The sequence below is a fragment of the Eriocheir sinensis genome, chromosome 26, assembly GCF_024679095.1.
Source record: "Eriocheir sinensis breed Jianghai 21 chromosome 26, ASM2467909v1, whole genome shotgun sequence".
NCBI classification, from domain to species: Eukaryota; Metazoa; Arthropoda; class Malacostraca; order Decapoda; family Varunidae; genus Eriocheir; species Eriocheir sinensis.
The window spans coordinates 19656794-19676198 of NC_066534.1; the positions used below are offsets into that span (position 1 = coordinate 19656794).

The 19405-nt window shown below is 45.0% G+C and overlaps 1 protein-coding gene across 9 annotated transcripts in view; it reads left to right on the forward strand.

The window, feature by feature from the left end:
* The first annotated feature begins 697 nt into the window (after positions 1 to 697).
* Positions 698 to 19405, forward strand: part of LOC127003869 (uncharacterized protein CG43867-like) — a 44777-nt gene continuing 26069 nt past the window's right edge. For 5 of the 9 annotated variants that reach the window (XM_050870965.1, XM_050870969.1, XM_050870971.1 and 2 more), the window contains exons 1-8: positions 698 to 943; positions 1784 to 1870; positions 10030 to 10152; positions 11543 to 11578; positions 14947 to 15077; positions 15318 to 15942; positions 16611 to 16736; positions 18270 to 18486. In XM_050870965.1, coding sequence (XP_050726922.1) covers positions 725 to 943; positions 1784 to 1870; positions 10030 to 10152; positions 11543 to 11578; positions 14947 to 15077; positions 15318 to 15942; positions 16611 to 16736; positions 18270 to 18486 — 1564 coding nt within the window. In that variant the 5' untranslated portion in view covers positions 698 to 724. The remainder of the gene's footprint in view (positions 944 to 1783; positions 1871 to 10029; positions 10153 to 11542; positions 11579 to 14946; positions 15078 to 15317; positions 15943 to 16610; positions 16737 to 18269; positions 18487 to 19405) is intronic. The other 4 variants (XM_050870967.1, XM_050870966.1, XM_050870968.1 and 1 more) reach the window with 4 other exon arrangements.

A 19405-nucleotide genomic window follows, 5' to 3' on the forward strand; every position in this document is an offset into this window, starting at 1 on the left:
CGTACTTAAGCTTAGGACTGGATCCGATATGTTTACCCGGCTATCCTACGCTGCCTGTTCTGTCCTGTCCTGTCCTGTTCTTTTCTGTCCGGCGTGGAGTGGCATTAGCAACAACAACAACAACAATGATAAACGTAATAACAGTAATAGACATCAATAAACTCCCTGAAACAAGAGGATCGCGTACTGCTTATGCTTAGGACTGGATCAGATATATATATTTACCTACCTGTGTTGTCGTATCCTGTCCTGTTCTGCCCTGTCCAGTGTAAACAAAGAATAGAATAGAATAAAAAAAGATGAAAAAGAAAAGTGAATAAATGAGAAAAATGAAAACAGATAATAAAGAAAATAAGAAAAAAGCGTAAACAGCAAATGGCAAACTGTTTTTCTTATTTCCTTATTTTCGAAGAGGAGGAGGAGGAGGAGGAGAGGAAGAAGACAAGGAGGAGGAAGAAGAAGAGCATCAGCAGTAATAGGAGGAGGAGGAGGAGAAGAAAAGGAGAAATGGAGGAGGAGACACACCAACAACAGGAGGAGGAGGAGGAGGAGGAGGAGGAGGAGGAGTAAAGGGGACACGTCGGCCTTGATTGCTTGTTTACCTGATTGTTTGATTGCTTGATTGATTGACTGAGTGACTGTGATTGCTTCCCCCCTAACCCCCCTTTCCCCCTACCCCCCCAGCTGTGTCCTGATCGTGGCTTTCCTCTTGCAGGTTCGCGTGATGGAGCGTCGACTTGAGTGGAGCGGCGGGAGCGGCGGAACAGGCGGCGGAGAGGGAGGAGGAGGAGGAGGCGGAGGTGGAGGTGGAGGAGGAGGCGGAGGCGGCGGCGGTGACGGAGCGGGCAGCGGCGAGGAGATGGAGGACGTGGAGGTGCTGCACGTGGAGATGGTGGAGAAGGAGGCGGTCATCACGACGCTCTCGACCCAGGTGGAGGAGCAGGTATGAGGCGGCTCGACTGGGGGCTGGCGGGGGTCACTTGGCGCCAGAATGTTATAGTCTGATATTACAAGACACTCGCTTCCCACATCAGCCATTTCTAAAGGTCAAAGGGGGGATCAATCAGGTTCTAATAAGGGTTTTTTAGGCTCAGGGTACAGAAGAAGGGTCAAACTACCACCAGGGTCATAAAACTACCCCTGGAAATGCTCACACCTCATAGGAAAGCCTCTTCAATTATGTGTTCTAAGGGGGCGATGTGTCTTTTAATACGACCCATAGTCTCAGTCACCCAACGATCCAAATCCCTTATGCAAGAGTTAACCAGCATCTTCATTCTTTTATCCCCTCCGCTAGTAAACTCTGTGACAGCCTTCCTTCGTCAGTATTTCCCCCTGCCTATGATTTATGCAAGAGTTAACCAGCATCTTCATTCTTTTATCCCTTCCGCTGGTAAACTCTGTGACAGCCTTCCTTCGTCTGTATTTCCCCTGCCTACGACTTGAACACTTTCACGAGGGGAGTATTAAGACAACTCTCCAGTCGAAATTGACCTCTCCCCTCGAAACTGACCTCTCTTTTGGCCTCTCGCTCTAATTTCATCGTTTCTACTTTCTCGTTCTATTTTGTTGATGTTTTTCTATTGTTTGCCCTCGAGCTGCCTCCCTTGCTGTAAAAAAAAATAACATCAGAGGCGTAAGACATGGATTAGGAAAGACCTTTTTATATTTTTTCCAGTAGCCTGATAGCTGCTGATGATAATAGTGATGATAAAGAGTATATTATAGCGTGTGTTGTTTGTCCTGGCTCTCTCTAACGCGCTTTTCTTGTTTCCTCCCCGAGCAGAGACAGCTTCGCCTGCAGGACGCGAAGAAGGTGGAGGCCAAGGCGGCGAAGATCAAGGAGTGGGTCACCAACAAGCTCAAGGAGGTGAGTGGGCCGACCAGGAGGAGGAGGAGGAGGAGGAAATAGAAAGATAAAAAGAAGATAGATTAAGATTGTCATTACTGAAGGAGAAAGAAGGAGAGGATAATGATTCGAGAAGGAAGAGGAAGAAGAGGACAAGAACGAGGAGGAGGAAAAGGACAAGGAGAAGAGGAAAGGAAAGCAAAGAAGAGTAGAAAAGAGGAGGAAAGTAGAGGGGTGGGAAAGGGAGGAAGGAAAGGAGAACGAGGAGAAGGAGGAGGAAGCAGAAAGATTGAAAAAAAACAGACATTATTATTACCGAAGAAAAAAAAGATCAAAATTACACCTTTCGTAAGCCTCCACCTCAGCCTGGAGTGGGCCTAATGTACCTCCAGCACCCCGGGGCCATCACACGCCCTTGATAAGCCACAAGGGTCTCCTCCTATCCAGTAGTCGCGGCCATAAATCCATTGACACTTGTCCCTTCCCTCCCCTTACCCGCCGTGCCGTGTCGAGTGCCGCTGTAATCTGTGCCGACCCAATGACTGCTTTCTTTTCGCTCCTGTCTGTCACCTCCTTCTCCTGCTACCACTACTCCTTCTCCTCCTACTCTTACTACTACTACTACTACTACTACTACTACAATTATTAGCCTTTTTCTCCTCCTTCATCTCCTTGTCTTCGTCTTGTTTTTTTTCTACTCTTCCTTTTCTTCTGCTTTCTTCATCTTCTTTTTCGTGTATCATATCTGCCTTCCCTCCTCCACTCCACTCCACTCCTCTTCTCTTCTCTCCTTTCCTCTCCTCTCCCCCATATTCTCTCCCATCCTCTCTTCCCCGTTCCCCGCTTCACGCTCCCATTTTTCCCCCCACGAGGCGCCACTGCGTTGAAAGCATTGCGTCCTCGCCTTAGTTTTTCCTTCGTGAGTTTCTTTAACTGTTGGTTCCGTCGGTGCCCGGCTGTCCCGACCCGCAGCCCCGATAGTCTGCCTTCGCTCGAGGTTTGAGGCTAACGAGGGAGCGGCTAAATATTCATATGTATTCGAGTGGCATTCAGAGCAAGCGAAACAGACGTTATTTGATTTTTTTTTTCCCTCAATGCGATCTCGTGTTTGCCTCAGCGCTGCCGGCGTTACACAAATGCCTGGCAAGGATTAATACTTTTCTTATCGCAGACCTGAGCCATTTTCAAGATTCGCTAACAAGCTTAATGAGTGAGCGGGTTATATTTACTTTTGTTTTCGCAGCACACGCTTCGGCCTGGCGTCGCCTCGGCTCGGCCAGGCGGCGGCGGCGGCGGCACTGGCCACGTGCCAGCAGATCAGAGTTATGTAAACTTGCTGCGATTCCGTTTTTCCCGAAGCACCCTGGATGGCGCCGTTGGTATCCGTAGGGAGAGCAACAGTGTTTGGTGTAGGATGGTCCACTGCAGTGTTCTTCAAGCTGTGTGAACTTGTTATATATTCAGCATTATCTCACGACTCGTTTGCAAGCCTGTTTGGTAGTACAAAAAGCTGGTGCCTCCCGCTGTTATTCGTGAACCGCCTACCCAGAAAAAGGTGCAACTCCAAGTAAAGCGAGTCATGTCTTTCCATCATTAGAGTAGCCTTAGTGTCATCAACCTAACTACAGTGTTCGTCAAGCTTATAGACGCAACCTGCACTTCGGAAAACCCTCGTGTCCTGTATATATAGGGCGTCAAATTCGTGGTGGTCTTCAACACGGCTTCTCTCTTCGAGGTGGGTAGTCCTAGTCTGTCCTTGTTCCGCCGAGGTCTTGCAGTCACGCCCCGGGATGAGCGATGAGCTGCAGAGTGAGCCGCACCGCCTGACTGTTGATCCGCCGGGACCCATGCAGCGCACAGTCGCGAGGGAATGTTCATGCGAGGGGGGTGGGTGTTCTGCCGGGCCGGGACTCTGCAGCGGGGAGGGCACAAGATATGGTTGCATGGGAGTGGCTGTCGTGGCTTATAAATGAAGAATATGACGTTTAAGAGAAAGCAAAGAGGGAGGTCTGATTGAAAGGCGATCGAAAAATGCATTGAGATTGAAAAATGTAATATGGACCTTCGGGTAACAAAATATACCTCAAGATGCGCCACAGTAGACACCGCCGCTACCGCGAGACGTTTAACACCTCGCGGCATCCTCAGCCTGGGAAAGACGAAATCCCTAGAGTGTTTGCGAGGGCTGGAGGCGGCGGCGGAGGCGGAGGTAGGGGCGGGGCGGGCGACGAAGCTCCTTACGCCACGGCACGCCGCTTAGAAGGGATGATGCGTCCCTCCTTGAACCCCTTGAGCGAACCCAACACCCGCTGCCTCCCACGCCACCCACGCTACGCAGAGCCAACCCAACCCAACCCAACCCAAACCAAACCAAACCAAACCAACCTAACCCAACCCAACCCAACCCAAGCCACACCAAACCAAACCAAGGCAAGACAAGACAAGCCAAATTAACGCAAAGTCAAGGAAAGTTAAGCCACGCAACGCTCTTGAACATGTGACGCAAAAAAATATACGCAAAAATTCAAGGACCAAGATTAGACAAGAAGAGGACGAGGAGGAACAGAAAAAAAAACAAGAACTGGGAAAGAGAGAAAAACTTGAAGATAAAAATAGGAAAACGTAAAGGAAGAAAAAGAAGAGAAGAGAAGAGAAGGAATAGAAGAATTTAAAAAAAAAAACATAAAAGAAGAGAAACAGAAAAAAAACACCGGGAAAGAAAAGAAGATGAACGAGGAGAAAGGAGAGAAAGAAGGAGGAAGAGAAAGGAAATAAGAAAGAAAAGAAGAGGGAGAAAAGAAAAGAAATAAAAGGAGGATCAAAGTGAAGAACCGGAATAGAGATGAAAAGAAAAAAGAAAAAAAAGAAACCGAGAAAGAAAAAAAGGAGAGGAAAAGACAAGAAAGAATAGAGGAAAAAAAGCTAAAACGAGAGAGAGAGAGAGAGAGAGAGAGAGAGAGAGAGAGAGAGAGAGAGAGAGAGAGAGAGAGAGAGAGAGAGAGAGGTGAACACTTCTTTCCCAGCCTGATCGTATTATTAAAACATTGCGTCCGTCATCCCATCCTTCTCCTGTTCCTCCGAGGCTGTCAGCGGAGAGAGGGACGGGAGATGGAGCTGTCTGCGTGCGATCCAGGAGGAGGAGGAGAAGAAGGAGTAGATGTAAAGTAGACCCAGGGTGAGAAAGAAGGGATAAAGAAGGAGAGATAGAAGAAGAAAGAAGGAAGTGAGGAGGAGGAGGAAAAGGGGAACGAGGAGGGGAGAGATGTAAATAGCAGGAGAGAGGAAGAGAAGAAGGAGAAGGAAACGAAAAGAAAGAAGGAAGAGGAAAAATATGTAAGGAAAGAAGAAGAATGGATAAAAAGGAATCGTGGAGGAGGAGGAGGAGGAGGAGATAGTGGTGAGGACGTCAAGTTAACGCAAGATGGGAGGGAAGAAGAAAAAGGAGGAGGAAGAGGAAGAAGAGGAGGAGGAGGGAGAGGAAGAAGAGGAGGAGGAGGAGGAGGGAGAGGAAGAAGAGGAGGAGGAGAAGATGTAAAGTAGAAGCAAAACAAGAAATACGAGGATGAAGAAGAAAAAAAAAAAAGAGGAAAAAGAAGAAACAGAAAAAGAAGATGAAGATGAAAAAGAAAACGAAAGAAAGAAAATAATAGGAGCCGAGGAGAAGGAGGAGGAGGAAGAGAAAGAAAAAGGAGATGAAAGAGTGGGAGGAAGAGGAGAGAAAAACTAGGCCGGCAGGAGAAGAAGAAGAAGAAGAGCAAGAAAAAAAAGAAGAGAAGAAAATGAGAAAAAGAAATACAAAGACGAAGAAAAAAAAAGCGAGAAAGGAGAGACGAGATGTGTGTGTGTGTGTGTGTGTGTGTACCTACATGCGACACACACACACACACACACACACACACACACACACACACACACACACACACACACACACACACACACGCTTCAGTTTCCCCTTGCACCTAAAATCTGTGCATATAAGCGAAAGGCTCGCAAACATTGGAAAATATATATAAACACTTATTGAAGAAACGGGAGAGAGAGGGAGAGGGGAAGGGAAGGGAAGGGAAGGGAATGGTAGGGAAGGGAAGGTATGGGAAGGGAAGGGATGGGAAGGGAAGGGAAGGAAAGAGAAGGGAAAGGAAGGGAAGGGAATGGTAGGGAAGGGAAGGGAAGGAAAAGAAAGGACAGGGAAGGGTAGGGAAAGGAAAGGAAAAGAAAAAAATGGAAGGGTTGGGTAGGGAGGGAAGGCAAAGAGAAGAGAGAAGAGAAGGGAAGAGAAAAGAGAAGGGAAGGGAAATAGAAGAGAATAAAAGGAAAGGAAAGAAAGAGAAAGGTTTGGGAAAGGAAGGGAACGGAACGGAAGAGAAGAGAAGGGAAGGGAAGGGTACAGGGAACGCCAGCTTGATTACGTTCATTGGGAGAGAAAGGGAACATGAAGAAGAGGAGGAGGAGGAGGAAGAAGAAGAAGAAGAGGAGGGGGAGGAGGAGAGCAATGTAAATGGACAAGAGAGAAAATAAAGAAAAAAAATAAATGAAAACAAATAATGCGAAAATCGAGAGCAGAAAACGAAGATAACGAGAGAGAGAGAGAGAGAGAGAGAGAGAGAGAGAGAGAGAGAGAGAGAGAGAGAGAGAGAGAGAGAGAGAGAGAGAAGGGAAGGGAGAGGTTAGGAGCGTAAGGGAGTACCCGGAGTAGGACAAAGAGGATCGAGGACTCAGGACAGGCTATTTGATGGTCCTGAAAGAGGATCGAAGAGGAAAGCAAATTAGGTGGCAACGCAGGTCTGAATGAGAGAGAGAGAGAGAGAGAGAGAGAGAGAGAGAGAGAGAGAGAGAGAGAGAGAGAGAGAGAGATGAATAAGGAGAAAGGAACAAAAAAATAAATGGGAAGGTATGATCTGAATGGAGAGAGAGAGAGAGAGAGAGAGAGAGAGAGAGAGAGAGAGAGAGAGAGAGAGAGAGAGAGAGAGACAACAATAATAATAACACAACTCTTAACAAAATCCTGAATATGAACAAATTTAATGCGAAACTAAAATATAAAAATCGCTGCCAGACGAGCATTCGCAAGAGACAGAAAAAAAGATACAAAATAAATAAAATAAAAAGATCGAGCGACTGACATCAAAAAATAGAACAGAAAGAAAAAATAACAAAAAAGAAAGAAAAGAAAAAGGGTGGAGGTCGGTAGCGGAAATAAAAGCGAGGAAATTAAAAAAAGGAAAGCGAAAAAAAAATTGAAAAAGATCGTATGAATTGCCATGGACGGGGAGGAGGAAGAGGAGGAGGAGGAGGAGGAGGAGGAAGAGCTGGTGGCTGACTGGATGACACACACACACTCTCTCTCTTCTTCTTCTTCTTCTTCTTCTTCTCGCTCTATCCCTCCCTTCTTCTTCTTCTTCTTCTCCTCTCTCTCTCCTTCCCTCCTTCCAGCAATGGCCGTGAAAGGCGAGTTTGGCGAGCCAGAAAATGACATCCTTTACGGTACATTTGAGGTCTTGGTGGCCCGCTCGACCCTTCCTTCCTTGGGCTACCCTACGCCCGTACCCTCAACACGGCTTGCCCTTCTACACGCTGCCTTTCTCTACCGCGTCCCCTTTACCCCTATCCATCATCATCTGTATCCCATGTCCTCCTCCCTTTCACGCTTCTCTTTTGCACTTTCTATAGGCTCAGGTTCCTTCTCTGTCGCTTCAATGCCTATACAGGGTCTGCCGGCCTCATGCAGACTCCTTATGTTCTTATGTTCTTATCTTCGTCTCACTCTCGCTCTCTCCCTTTCCGTTCTATTCCTTTCATCCATCCCATTCCCATCTTCCCTGTCTATCCCTTTTCTATCCCTCCAGACTCTCCTTTCCCAATAATTCTTCTCACATCTGAAATTTCTGGTGCGTTCTTTATTTCTTTTTTTTCCTACGTGTTTTAAACTTGTCCCGATGAGGAAGAGGAGGAGAAGGAAGAAGAGGAGGAGGAGGAGGAAGAGGTGTTACTCGCACTCTTCCTTGAGAAACCACTATCGCTCCAAACCCTTGATCAACTCCTCTCTATTCCTTCCATCAATTTCCTATCTTCCTTCCAATTTCCTATCCCCTTCCTCTTTTCTCTTCCCTCCCTCTCACTCCTTCAACTCCTCCCTCTCTCCTTCCCATCCACCCTTCCCTCCTTCTCTCCTTCCCCTCCCATCCACCCTTCCCTCCCATCCACCCTTCCCTTCCCATCCACCCCTCCCTCCCTCTCTCCTTCCATTCCTCATCTCCTCTCTCCCTCTCTCCTTCCCCTCCCATCCACCCCTCCCTCCCTCTCTCCTTCCCTTCCTCATCTCCTCTCTCCTTCCCCTTCCCATCCACCCTTCCTTCCCTCTCTCCTTCCCCTCCCATCCACCCTTCCCTCCTTCTCTCCTTCCCTTCCCATCCACCCTTCCCTCCTTCTCTCCTTCCCTTCCCATCCACCCATCCCATCCACCCCACACGCCCCTTTGCCTTCACACGAGCTGAGAAAATATCAAAAGAGACTCGCCTTTGTCCCCGCCACACACGGGCTGTTTAATCTCCCCGGAATATGAAGGCCGCGGCAAATAGACCCAGAACGCCGTGAATTTATATATATTGGGGTCGGGAAGTGTTAGGGGGGAGGGAGGGAGAGGGTGGGGGTCTGTACCTCAAAGGCTTCTGCTTGTGGTGAATGTGGAAAGGGATGTTCTGTCTGGAAAGGGTAAGGAAGGGAAATGAATGAGAAAAAGAAGAATAGGGCTGCCATAGTTTTTTGTGGTTGCGGTTTTACGATACGTTGTAGTAAGATAAGTATTTTTTATTTTTTATTATTATGAAAGTCGAGATATGTAGCATTGATAGAAGTAGTAGTAGTAATAGTATTGTTGTTGTTGTTGTTGTTCGTAGATAGTGAACTTTAACAAAAAAAAAATAGTTTCTCTCTCTCTCTCTCTCTCTCTCTCTCTCTCTCTCTCTCCCCCTCTCCCCCTCTCCCTACCCCCTACCCCCCTTCTCCCCCCCATCACCACACAGCCCACCAATCTCACCACCACCACCGCCACCGTCACCTCCACCACCGCCACCGTCACCTCCACCACCGTCACCTCCACCTCCACCTCCACCACCACCACCAGGAAATTTACTCGATGAAATATAAATTGAATTATCCACAAATTAGCTTGATGATTGATTTATAATATAAGTAATTATTCCACCTGATCAGCAGAGGGAATGCCTAATCAAATCGTTACACATGCCATTTGCTCTCAATGAAACCAGCTGGTCTTCATAGGTCATCATCATCATCATCATCATTGTCATCATTAATATCATTTTTTTCATCATCAACGTCATTTTCAACATTGTCGTCATATTTTTCGTCATTGTTGTCATCATCATCATCATTGTCATCATTAATATCATTTTTTTCATCATCAATTTCATTTTCATCATCATCATCATATTTTTCATCATTGTTATCATCATCATCATTGTCATCATTAATATCATTTTTTTCATCATCAACTTCATTTTCATCATCGTCATCTTATTTTTTGTCATTGTTGTCATCATCATCTTCATCATCATCATTGTTAAGTAGTGATAGAAAAGTAATGTATTGTAATAATGATTTGAATAAGTAATGTAAAGTGATAATAATAGAAATCAGAAAAGTAGAAATAAGTAACGTTTCAAAGAGGTCAATCAGTAATGTAGAAATAAGTAATGTATAGAAATAAGTAATAGAAGTAAGTAATGATAGAAAAGTAATGTATTGTAATAATGATTTGAATAAGTAATGTAAAGTAATAATAATAGAAATCAGAAAAGTAGAAATAAGTAACATTTCAGAGAGGTCAATCAGTAATGTAGAAATAAGTAATAGAAGTAAGTAATGATAGAAAAGTAATGTATTGTAATAATGATTTGAATAAGTAATGTAAAGTAATAAAAATAGAAATCAGAAAAGTAGAAATAAGTAACATTTGAAAGAGGTCAATCAGTAATGTAGAAATAAGTACTGTAGAAATAAGTAATTGAAGTAAGTAATGATAAAAAAGTAACGTATTGTAATAATGATTTGAATAAGTAATGTAAAGTAATAATAACAGAAATCAGAAAAGTAGAAATAAGTACCTTTTGAAAGAGGTCAGAGGACAGAGTGACGAGTGTTTCCTTCCCCTCCGCCAGCTTGAGGACCAGAACGCCCACCTCCGGGAGCAGAACGCCAAGTGTAACGTTCAGTTGGAGCTGCTGCGGGGACGCCTGGCGCACCTCTCCACCATGCACACCGAGAGGGACAGAGATACAGAGGTGAGCCACAGCCACACTCACTCAGGTCGTCTTACTCTCCTTATTTTCCCAGTGTTGTAAAGGCTCAAAGGTTGTGCATTAAGGCTTCCTCCAGCTTTCCTTTGCCTGGTGAGATGGTCTGAGGGCTTCATTGGGTGAGGGTTTCCTGCATTGGTTCAGTATTTTCCAGCTCACACATTTTTTTGTATATATTTTCTAAGTGGTACAACAGTTCTTGGTAGCAGCGTTGAGACTTTGGGTTTCACTGGTCAAGAGAGTCCTGCAGGGGATCAGTATTTGCCAGGGTCACCCTTGAGTCACCTGAGTTGGAGTGGACGAGCTCTCTGTCGTTTTCAGTGTCCAGTACTTGTTGCATCGTGCATATATTTATATGTGTATATACATATGTGCATATATAATAGTTCATGCCATCCACAGGCAAGCTCTCATGCAACAGCTTATCAGTTAAAGATGCCATAGCTATCCCAGTGTCCTGTGATGGAATCAGTTTGTTCTGTCTTTAAAAGAAGCCATGTACCTGATTTTAGATGCCATCTGTCAAATTATGGCAAATAGAACATCATCCTCCATAAGGAGTCCTGCAGCTCCTTCCCTGGGCTGAACAGGACACCTCTGTGGGCCGTTCTTATTGTAGGAACCCGTTATGTGTTCTGGGTCAAGTATATTGAAGTGACTAAAACAGCCAGAATACCATTCAAGGTTTGAGGCTACCATGCTTAAGTGTAGAGCAACAGAATTCCCCTTTACCACGCATCCATACGACCTCCATGTGTCTCAAAACACACAAGAAATTAATCCAGATCCTGCAATGGTTTTACAGTGCCAGGGATCAAACCCACAACTGGCAAGATGGGAAAGTCACCCCTTAACCAATGAGTCAGAGAGGTTCCCCACTCTGCATCAGGCGGGTCAGGCCCTACATAAGCATTTACATGACTCATAACAGTCATGTACTAGTTTATTGCTCATATTACAAGGGGTAAGCTGGCAGCCCTAGAGCCTTGGGAGTTATGATTCATTGCTAATCACATTATCATAAGGGTGTGTTTGTGTAGCTCTTGAGTGTTAGGACATTGATCTCCGGGAGTGTGTCACTGTTGTGGGGGTGTTGCATGCACTTGGTATGAGCTGCAAGAGTGATCATGTAGTGTAACGTCAAGGTTATGGTGGCGGCTGTCACGCCAAGATCACACACAGGTAAGGCAAAGAGCAGTGACATATAAGTGTACCAAACATTACACCTTGCCTTAGGATTATATCAAATACCAACACTAACATTGATCAATGCTATAATACCTCACAGAATGTTGGTGCAAACACTGTGTGCATTACTACATTGTTGTCTGATACACAAGGTTGTCTTCACTCCACTCTTAATTCTCCTTTCCAGAGGTTATGGAAAAGGAGATCGCTAAGTCTGCCGAAGGTATGGAGGTGTTCTCTGTGTGGTACTGCTTGGGGGCTGCTTGTGGGGGGGAGGGGGAGGGGTGCAGGTGTGTGTGTGGGGGGGAGGGAGAGAGAGAAAGGTGAAAGAAAGAAAGAAAGAAAGAAAGACATTAGGTATATGCATTCCCTCAGTATATCAGGTACACCTTATTTTAAAGTCATTCCCTGATACCTGTAACTTTCCACCTCATTTGCCTACAGGTGTCAGTAGCAAGATACACTTTACTGGTGTGTGACATTCTAGCTGCAAACTTTGATATGCTAGTGAAGAGGAATGAAAGGCTGGGAATGGCAACTACTGTACCCACATGAGGCTCTGAGGGTGTGTGTGGGTGTGGGCGGGGGTGTAGGTGAGTGTGGGTGTGGGGCGGGTGTAGGTGAGTGTGGGTGTGGGGGGGGTGTAGGTGAGTGTGGGTGTGGGTGTGGGGGGGTTGTAGATGAGTGTGGGGGGGTGTATGGGGGTGTGATGACTGCTGGCTTTCACTGGTACACCTTTCTCGAGCACCTTACAATACAGGAGCAAAACTGAACCTTAACTTCCCTCTCTAAGCTGTTCCTAAAGTGACAGATTTTGGAGTTATACACACACATGAAGTAACCTCAAATATTGGCACCTACCACAGTCCAGCACACATTATTATTCACTTTGAGAGAGCATGTACAGATTGGGAAATGTACACTGATTGATGTTTTTCAAGACTAGTTTCTGCTCTACAGTACTACAGTTCATAGCAAATGCCTTCACCACACATTGCTAGTGCCAACAACTTGATCCTAACATTAAAATCCACTTCAGTTCTTGCAACGTCACTTTGGATTCCTTTGCTATCAGTTGATGACCATTTTATCCTCCTCTTCCTCCTACACAACCCCCTCAGTAAGCTATGTTTTGAGATTGGGAAGCATAGGAGTTATAGCAGAGTTAGAATGTATATGAGATGACTCTCTTATCATTTTACCCTTATAGAACAAAAAAAGAAAAGATATCTAGTCTTCCAAGCAGCAAAATTGTCCTGCTTCTGTGAGTGTAGGAGCTGGTGCTGGCCGTGGTGCGTGCATGGGTGCATGGTGGGTGTGTGGGTGTGTGGGTGGGTCGACAGGGCGGTGAGCTATTATAGGAGTGAGTTCAGTGAGGAGAGAGAAGTAGCCTGACTGAGGTGTTGCCTACATCATGATATATTCAGATTCATACACTGACATGCAGGCTGCCACATGCACACACATGCTTACTGGAATGCTGTTCTTTTCCCTAGATCATTATAATAGCTGGCATTGTTTTTCTCTGTGTGGGAGTGGCCTGTAAAGTCCTCCTCCTCTGTTTTGAAGTACAACTCTGTGACGCATTTTTTGGCACAAGACAGTATGTATACTTTTAGATTAACCACAAATTAACCTGTTTTTTTTTCCATTTTATTACAGTACACAGTCACTGCCATTTTTGTTTTGTTTTTTAACCAAACGCAAGAAGTGTGTGGAAATGACTTGAGTAGTTTTAAGTCTTTTTTTTTCTAATTCTCTTGTGTAGGAATGTCTGCACTGAGGCTGCTGTGTTTGCTAATGTTTTCCAGTGAATGGACAGTAATACTTACCTTGTACATAGACCTGTTGTTGATCTATACCCAGGCAGCTCCGAGGAATCCTACTTCTTGATCGGGAACTGTTTCAACTCAGACTAATTATATAAGCGATGGTTTGGCGTAGCATAGCGGGAGGCTGAACTGTTCCCTACATTTTATTTTGTCAGTGTTTTGAAGCTTTGCTGTTCTTCTACATTACCAAAAACTTGACCATTAACTTATTTTTTGGCAGTTTCAAAATTGTAGAATAGCGGGAGGCTGATACGTTCTCTCTATCTTATATTTTCAATGTTCGGAAGCTTCACCATTCTTCTACATTTCCAAAAACTTGACCATTAACTTATTTTTTGCCAGTTTCAAAATTGTAGCATAGCGGGAGGCTGATCCACTCTCTCTATCTTATTTTGTCAATGTTCGGAATTTTCACCATTTTTCTACATTACTAAAAACTTCATTAACTTATATTTTGGCAGTTTCAAAATTATTCTTCTAAGGTTCTGATGCAAAAGGCTTGTTACCTCTTTCATTAATATTGCCTTTTAATCTTTCCTTTATCTTATAATATTTATCTCCATTTTTGTTTGAGTTTTATACGTAATGTGGATTTAATGATTTCCTACGACAGATACAAAATTCTTCTTCTCAGGTTCTGATGCAAAAAGCTTGTTACCTCTTTCATTTATATTGCCCTTTAATCCTTCCTCTATCTTATAATATTTATCTCCATTTTTGTTTGAGTTTTATATGCTAATGTGGATTTGATAATTTCCTGTGATTTATTTTATTATTTGGTTTCAGTGTATTTTCTATGATTTATATTTTTTATGACCTTTTTCACTCTACAAGTATTGGCAGATATTTTGTTATTTTTATTTTCCCGGCCTTGTTCTCCACCCAGGAAGACTGCATTGTTCCAACACTCCTCCTCTTCATCCTTTCTGATCTTCATTCTCTATGTCTTCAAACTTTGCTCCATCCAGGAAGACTGCATTGTTCTGAAACACCTCCTCTTCATCCCTTCTGATCTCCTTCATTCTCTATGTCTTCAAACTTGTGCTCCATCCAGGAAGACTGCATTGTTCTGAAACACCTCCTCTTCATCCCTCCTGATCTCTTTCATCCTCTATGTCTTCAAACTTGTGCTCCATCCAGGAAGACTGCATTGTTCCGACACTCCTCCTCTTCATCCCTCCTGATCTCCTTCATTCTCTATGTCTTCAAACTTGTGCTCCATCCAGGAAGACTGCATTGTTCCGACACTCCTCCTCTTCATCCCTTCTGATCTCTTTCATTCTCTATGTCTTCAAACTTTGCTCCATCCAGGAAGACTGCATTGTTCCGACACTCCTCCTCTTCATCCCTCCTGATCTCCTTCATCCTCTTTGTCTTCAAACTTGTGTGCACTCCATGATGCATTTTCTATTCTACAGTGATTGGTTGAACTGCATTTTTATCACACTCTCGTCTTTCTTACTCTCTTGTAAACTCGTAAGATGTTAACGAGCTTCATCAGTTCTGTTCTGTTCACAAACTCTCATTCTGCTCACAAACACTCTTTATTCTGTTCACAAACTCTCACTCTATTCACAAACACACATTCATTTCACAAACTCACTCTATTCACAAACACTTATTCTTTTCACAAACATTCACTCTTCACAAACACTCATTCTGTTCACAAACCCTCATTTTCTGGGCCATGCATCACTCAGCCTTCTCCTGTTCATGTCACTGCCTGTCGGGGGTCATAACGGAGTCTGTTCTTGTGTAGGACTCCTCCCGGGGCAGCTACGAGGGGGACAGACCCGATAGCGATGAGTCTCTCCCCGATGGAAGGAACGAAGCTGACTACATCCCATCCCGTCCAGCCACCCTCGGCAGAGACCGACGATCAAAGTCAAGGTGCAGGTCTTCTCTTTTCCTTGTTCATGCCACACTTGCTCATTTTGACCTCTCTTTTGGCCGCTCTTTACTCTTCGCTTTGTGGGAGCAGCGATTAGTGGACTTTTTTTCCACAGTTTCTTTTTTTTACCCCTGAGCTGCTTCCTGTGCTGTAAAAAATAACAAAAAAAAAATAGTATATGCAAACATATGGAAAAACCCAAGAGTTGACGCCTATCATTGGTGTCACAATAACCACAGACTGTTGCCTCCCAGATCACCGGCCGGCCTGCGCAGGGCCAGCTCCAGTGACACAGACGCCAACTACGGGGAAATCCGCTTCAAGTCTCGCCACAACGGCCTCCAGCGAACCAACCTGGAGAGGAGGCCATACCACGAGGACAAGAGGCCCAGGGACTCCCGGGTGGACTCCGGCTCAGTGGACCTGGAGACCCCCCAGAGCCTCAGCCCAAAGAGCCCCCTGGAGGCCATGCTGAACAGCCTGACGCAGAGCACCGGCAGCCTGCCAAGGAGTCGAGGGGACAGCCCGAGGAAACCGGTGCCGCAGCCCCGTACAAAGCACCTCAAGAAGGGTGGAAGTGTGCCCGCCTACGTCACGAAAAGTGCTGATAGTCTTGACCTGGAGCTTGACAGTTACGACAACACCGAGAGCACGGACTCTAGTCAGTTGGTGCGCTCCGGGGACAGCCACTTGAGTGACGAAGGCCGGCGGTCCCGCGCCAAGGACGAGCTCCATGACTATAGTGAAATATACACTCCGAGCCGTGACCACACCGCGTGGCCGGGCGAGGCCGAGGCTAACGGGGAGAAGCCCCCCACTCCCCCCCTGCACCGCTTCCCCTCCTGGGAGTCAAGAATATACCAGGTAAGTCACCCGGGCACAGGGGTGGACCCACAGCAGGAAGGGTCATGTGTAAGGTGTGTGTAATGCAGGCCAGGAAATCAGGTGTTGTTTGGGAATCAAAAACCCCACACAGAGAATTAGGGAAGCAGAAAGTTAATGAATCTTATCCATTGCCTGTGTTGCACCCTCCTGCCTCACAGCCCACACCTCACCTGCTTGTCCCCGGCTGGTCCTCACACAACACTCAGCGGCTTGGCTCAATCCCTCTTGACCATATTTACTTACAGAGGTCTTTTCTTTTCTTTACCATCACAGTGTTCTCTATTCTCTATATTTCCCTTATGTTGTTTCAAGACAACCAAAAACACATTTTAAATTTTACATATTTCCTTTGAATGTTATTTCATATAGACTTGATTAACTTCAATGACATGGACAGAGTAAGGAAGAAAACATATTGTCTTCTGCAAGGTGTTTTCTTTGCTCCAAGCAGTTGGAAATATTAAAAAGATAGACTTATGCTATAGTACACAAAACAGACATATAGTACACAAAACAGACATATAGTACACAAAACAGACATATAGTACACAAAATCACAATGCTCATAAACACCTTAACACAACAAGACTGTCTGAGCCCTGACCCCAAACCTCGCTGACCTGTAACTCACCTGTGACTCTCTGCAGGTGGCTCAGGAGGGCCTCTCAGGGTCTGGGGGTGCCGGGCCAGGGGAGGCGGGCAGCAGGGTGAGGACCTCCGGCCTTGGAAGCTACCCTGAGATCCACGTCCCGGTGTACGCAGCCGTCAAAGGGGTGAGCATGACACTGTTCATCTTGACAGCCATACGTGTTCTCACCTCATCTTGCCTTATAAGTTTTGCAGATTTAGTCTAGTATTATAAGACACTTTCCCTTCTCATGTCAGCTATTTCTAAAGGTTGAAGAGGGGATCAGTGTTTTTTAGGTCATGCTACAGAAGAAGGCTCTAACTACCACCAGGGGCATATAACTACTCCTGGAAATGCCCCAAACTCTTACGAAAGCCTTGCCAAATGTGTGTTTCCAAAGGCCAAAAACGAGATCAGTCAGATTCTAATGACTGTTTTTTAGGTTCATGGTACAGAAAAAGGCTCAAACTACCATCAGGGTCATAAAGCTACTCCTGGAAATGCCCCAAACTCCCACAAAAGCCTTGCCAAATATGTGTTTCCAAAGGCCAAAAAAGAGACCAGTCAGGTTCTAATGAGTGGTATTTTTGGTTCATGCTACAGAAAAAGGCTCAAACTACCATCAGGGTCATAAAGCTACTCCTGGAAATGCCCCAAACTCCCACAAAAGCCTTGCCAAATATGTGTTTCCAAAGGCCAAAAAAGAGACCAGTCAGGTTCTAATGAGTGGTATTTTTGGTTCATGCTACAGAAAAAGGCTCTAACTACCATCAGGGTCATAAAGCTACTCCTGGAAATGCCCCAAACTCCCACAAAAGCCTTGCCAAATGTGTGTTTCCAAAGGCCAAAAATGAGATCAGTCAGATTCTAATGACTGTTTTTTTAGGTTCATGGTACAGAAGAAGGCTCAAACTACCATCAGGGTCATAAAGCTACTCCTGGAAATGCCCCAAACTCCCACGAAAGCCTTGCCAAATATGTGTTTCCAAAGGCCAAAAAAGAGACCAGTCAGGTTCTAATGAGTGGTATTTTAGGTTCATGGTACAGAAAAAGGCTCAGACTACCATCAGGGTCATAAAACTACTCCTGGAAATGCCCCAAACTCCTACGAAAGCCTTGCCAAATATGTGGCGTTGGGCGACGAAGTGTTTAAAACTACAACTCTTAGCCCCGTGAACCATCAGATCTGCACCTCAAAATGATTTAAACACTTGAATGATAAGTTTTAGTTCAATGATTAGTTTAGTAGCCTACCTGATCTTGCCTCATTATAGTAAGTTTTGCAGATTCAGCCTTGAACTATAAGATCTGTGTCTCGAAATATATGCAGGATTAGTCTTAGAGGAATTATGAATGATTAGTTTTGTTGTCTACCTAACCTTGCCTCATAATGGTAAGTTCTGTACCTCAAAATATATGCTTTAAACACCTGATTGATTAGTCTTAGAAGAATTATGAATGATTAGTTTTGCTGCCTACCTAACCTTGCCTCATAATGGTAAGTTTTGCACCTCAAAATATATGCCTTAAACATCTGATTGATTAGTCTTAGAAGAATTATGAATGATTAGTTTTGCTGCCTACCTAACCTTGCCTCATAATGGTAAGTTTTGCACCTCAAAATATATGCTTTGAACACATGAATCATTAGTTTAGCTGACCAAATTTGTTGTTTCAGCGCGCCAGTCAAATCCGTTCAGTTCCATTCACCGGGGACTCATCAGACTCCTCAGATGGTGAGGACCACTGTGGGGGCTCAGACTCCAGGGGGCTGTCCTCCCACACCCCTTCCTCCTCCGCCGAGTCCTCCTCCAGCTCACCCTCCAAGAGCAAAACCTCCTCGCTCTCCCCTGCCAAGCTCTCCGGGTCTTCCCCCTCCAAGAGCATGAGGAGAGGTCAGTTTCGTGTCTTGCCTTTCAAACTTTGCATTATTCTTTTCCATCATGTTTTATTTCCTTTTGTCTCCCTGCCCAACTTTGCCAGCTCATTGCAAGGCTCGTTATGGTATTATCCTAGCATAGTCGTCAGATTTTTATGATATATTTATTGCCACCACGGTCCAGTGTTACATGCAGACCAAGACTCTCTCCTCCTAAGTTTTCTGTTATCCGCTCCGTCAAGACTCTTTTGGTGTGTGCACGCTGGTATGATCTGTAATTTCCCATAGGTGAGTGTAATACAACGTTTTCTTTTAAAGGTGTTCAGTATCACATCTGCATGCTCAATAAAAGACGCCCAAAACTTTGATAACCAAGAGTGAGTTTTTACCAAAGATTCCGGGTCACAGTTTCTTGAGCAGTGAGTCGGTGCCGCCCACCACTGAGAGACTTCATGGAGTTGCCGAGGATTGTAATATTCATCTCACTAAATAACAGATAAAGGCAAAGAGTGTGTGCCAAATTTGTGGCTTTAGTGTGTAGCAGCGACGGGCCAAATTTGTGGCTTTACCGTGTAGCAGCGACAGGCCAAATTTGTGGCTTTACCGTGTAGCAGTGACAGGCCAAATTTGTGGCTTTACCGTGTAGCAGTGACGGGCCAAATTTGTGGCTTTACCGTGTAGCAGCGACGGGCCAAATTTGTGGCTTTACCATGTAGCAGCGACGGGCCAAATTTGTGTCATGATATAAACTCCCAAAAATAGATGATACATAATCTGATCACTAATGCATTGATATATATTATGAAATGGTTTGTGTGAGGGGTGATTTTTTCTCATTTTTCTCGCTTGGAGGGACCATTAAGAAACATGATCCCCGCTGCTGCCGGGTTAAGGAAAAACTTGACAAATACAGATATGGAGACAAGACCACAGGA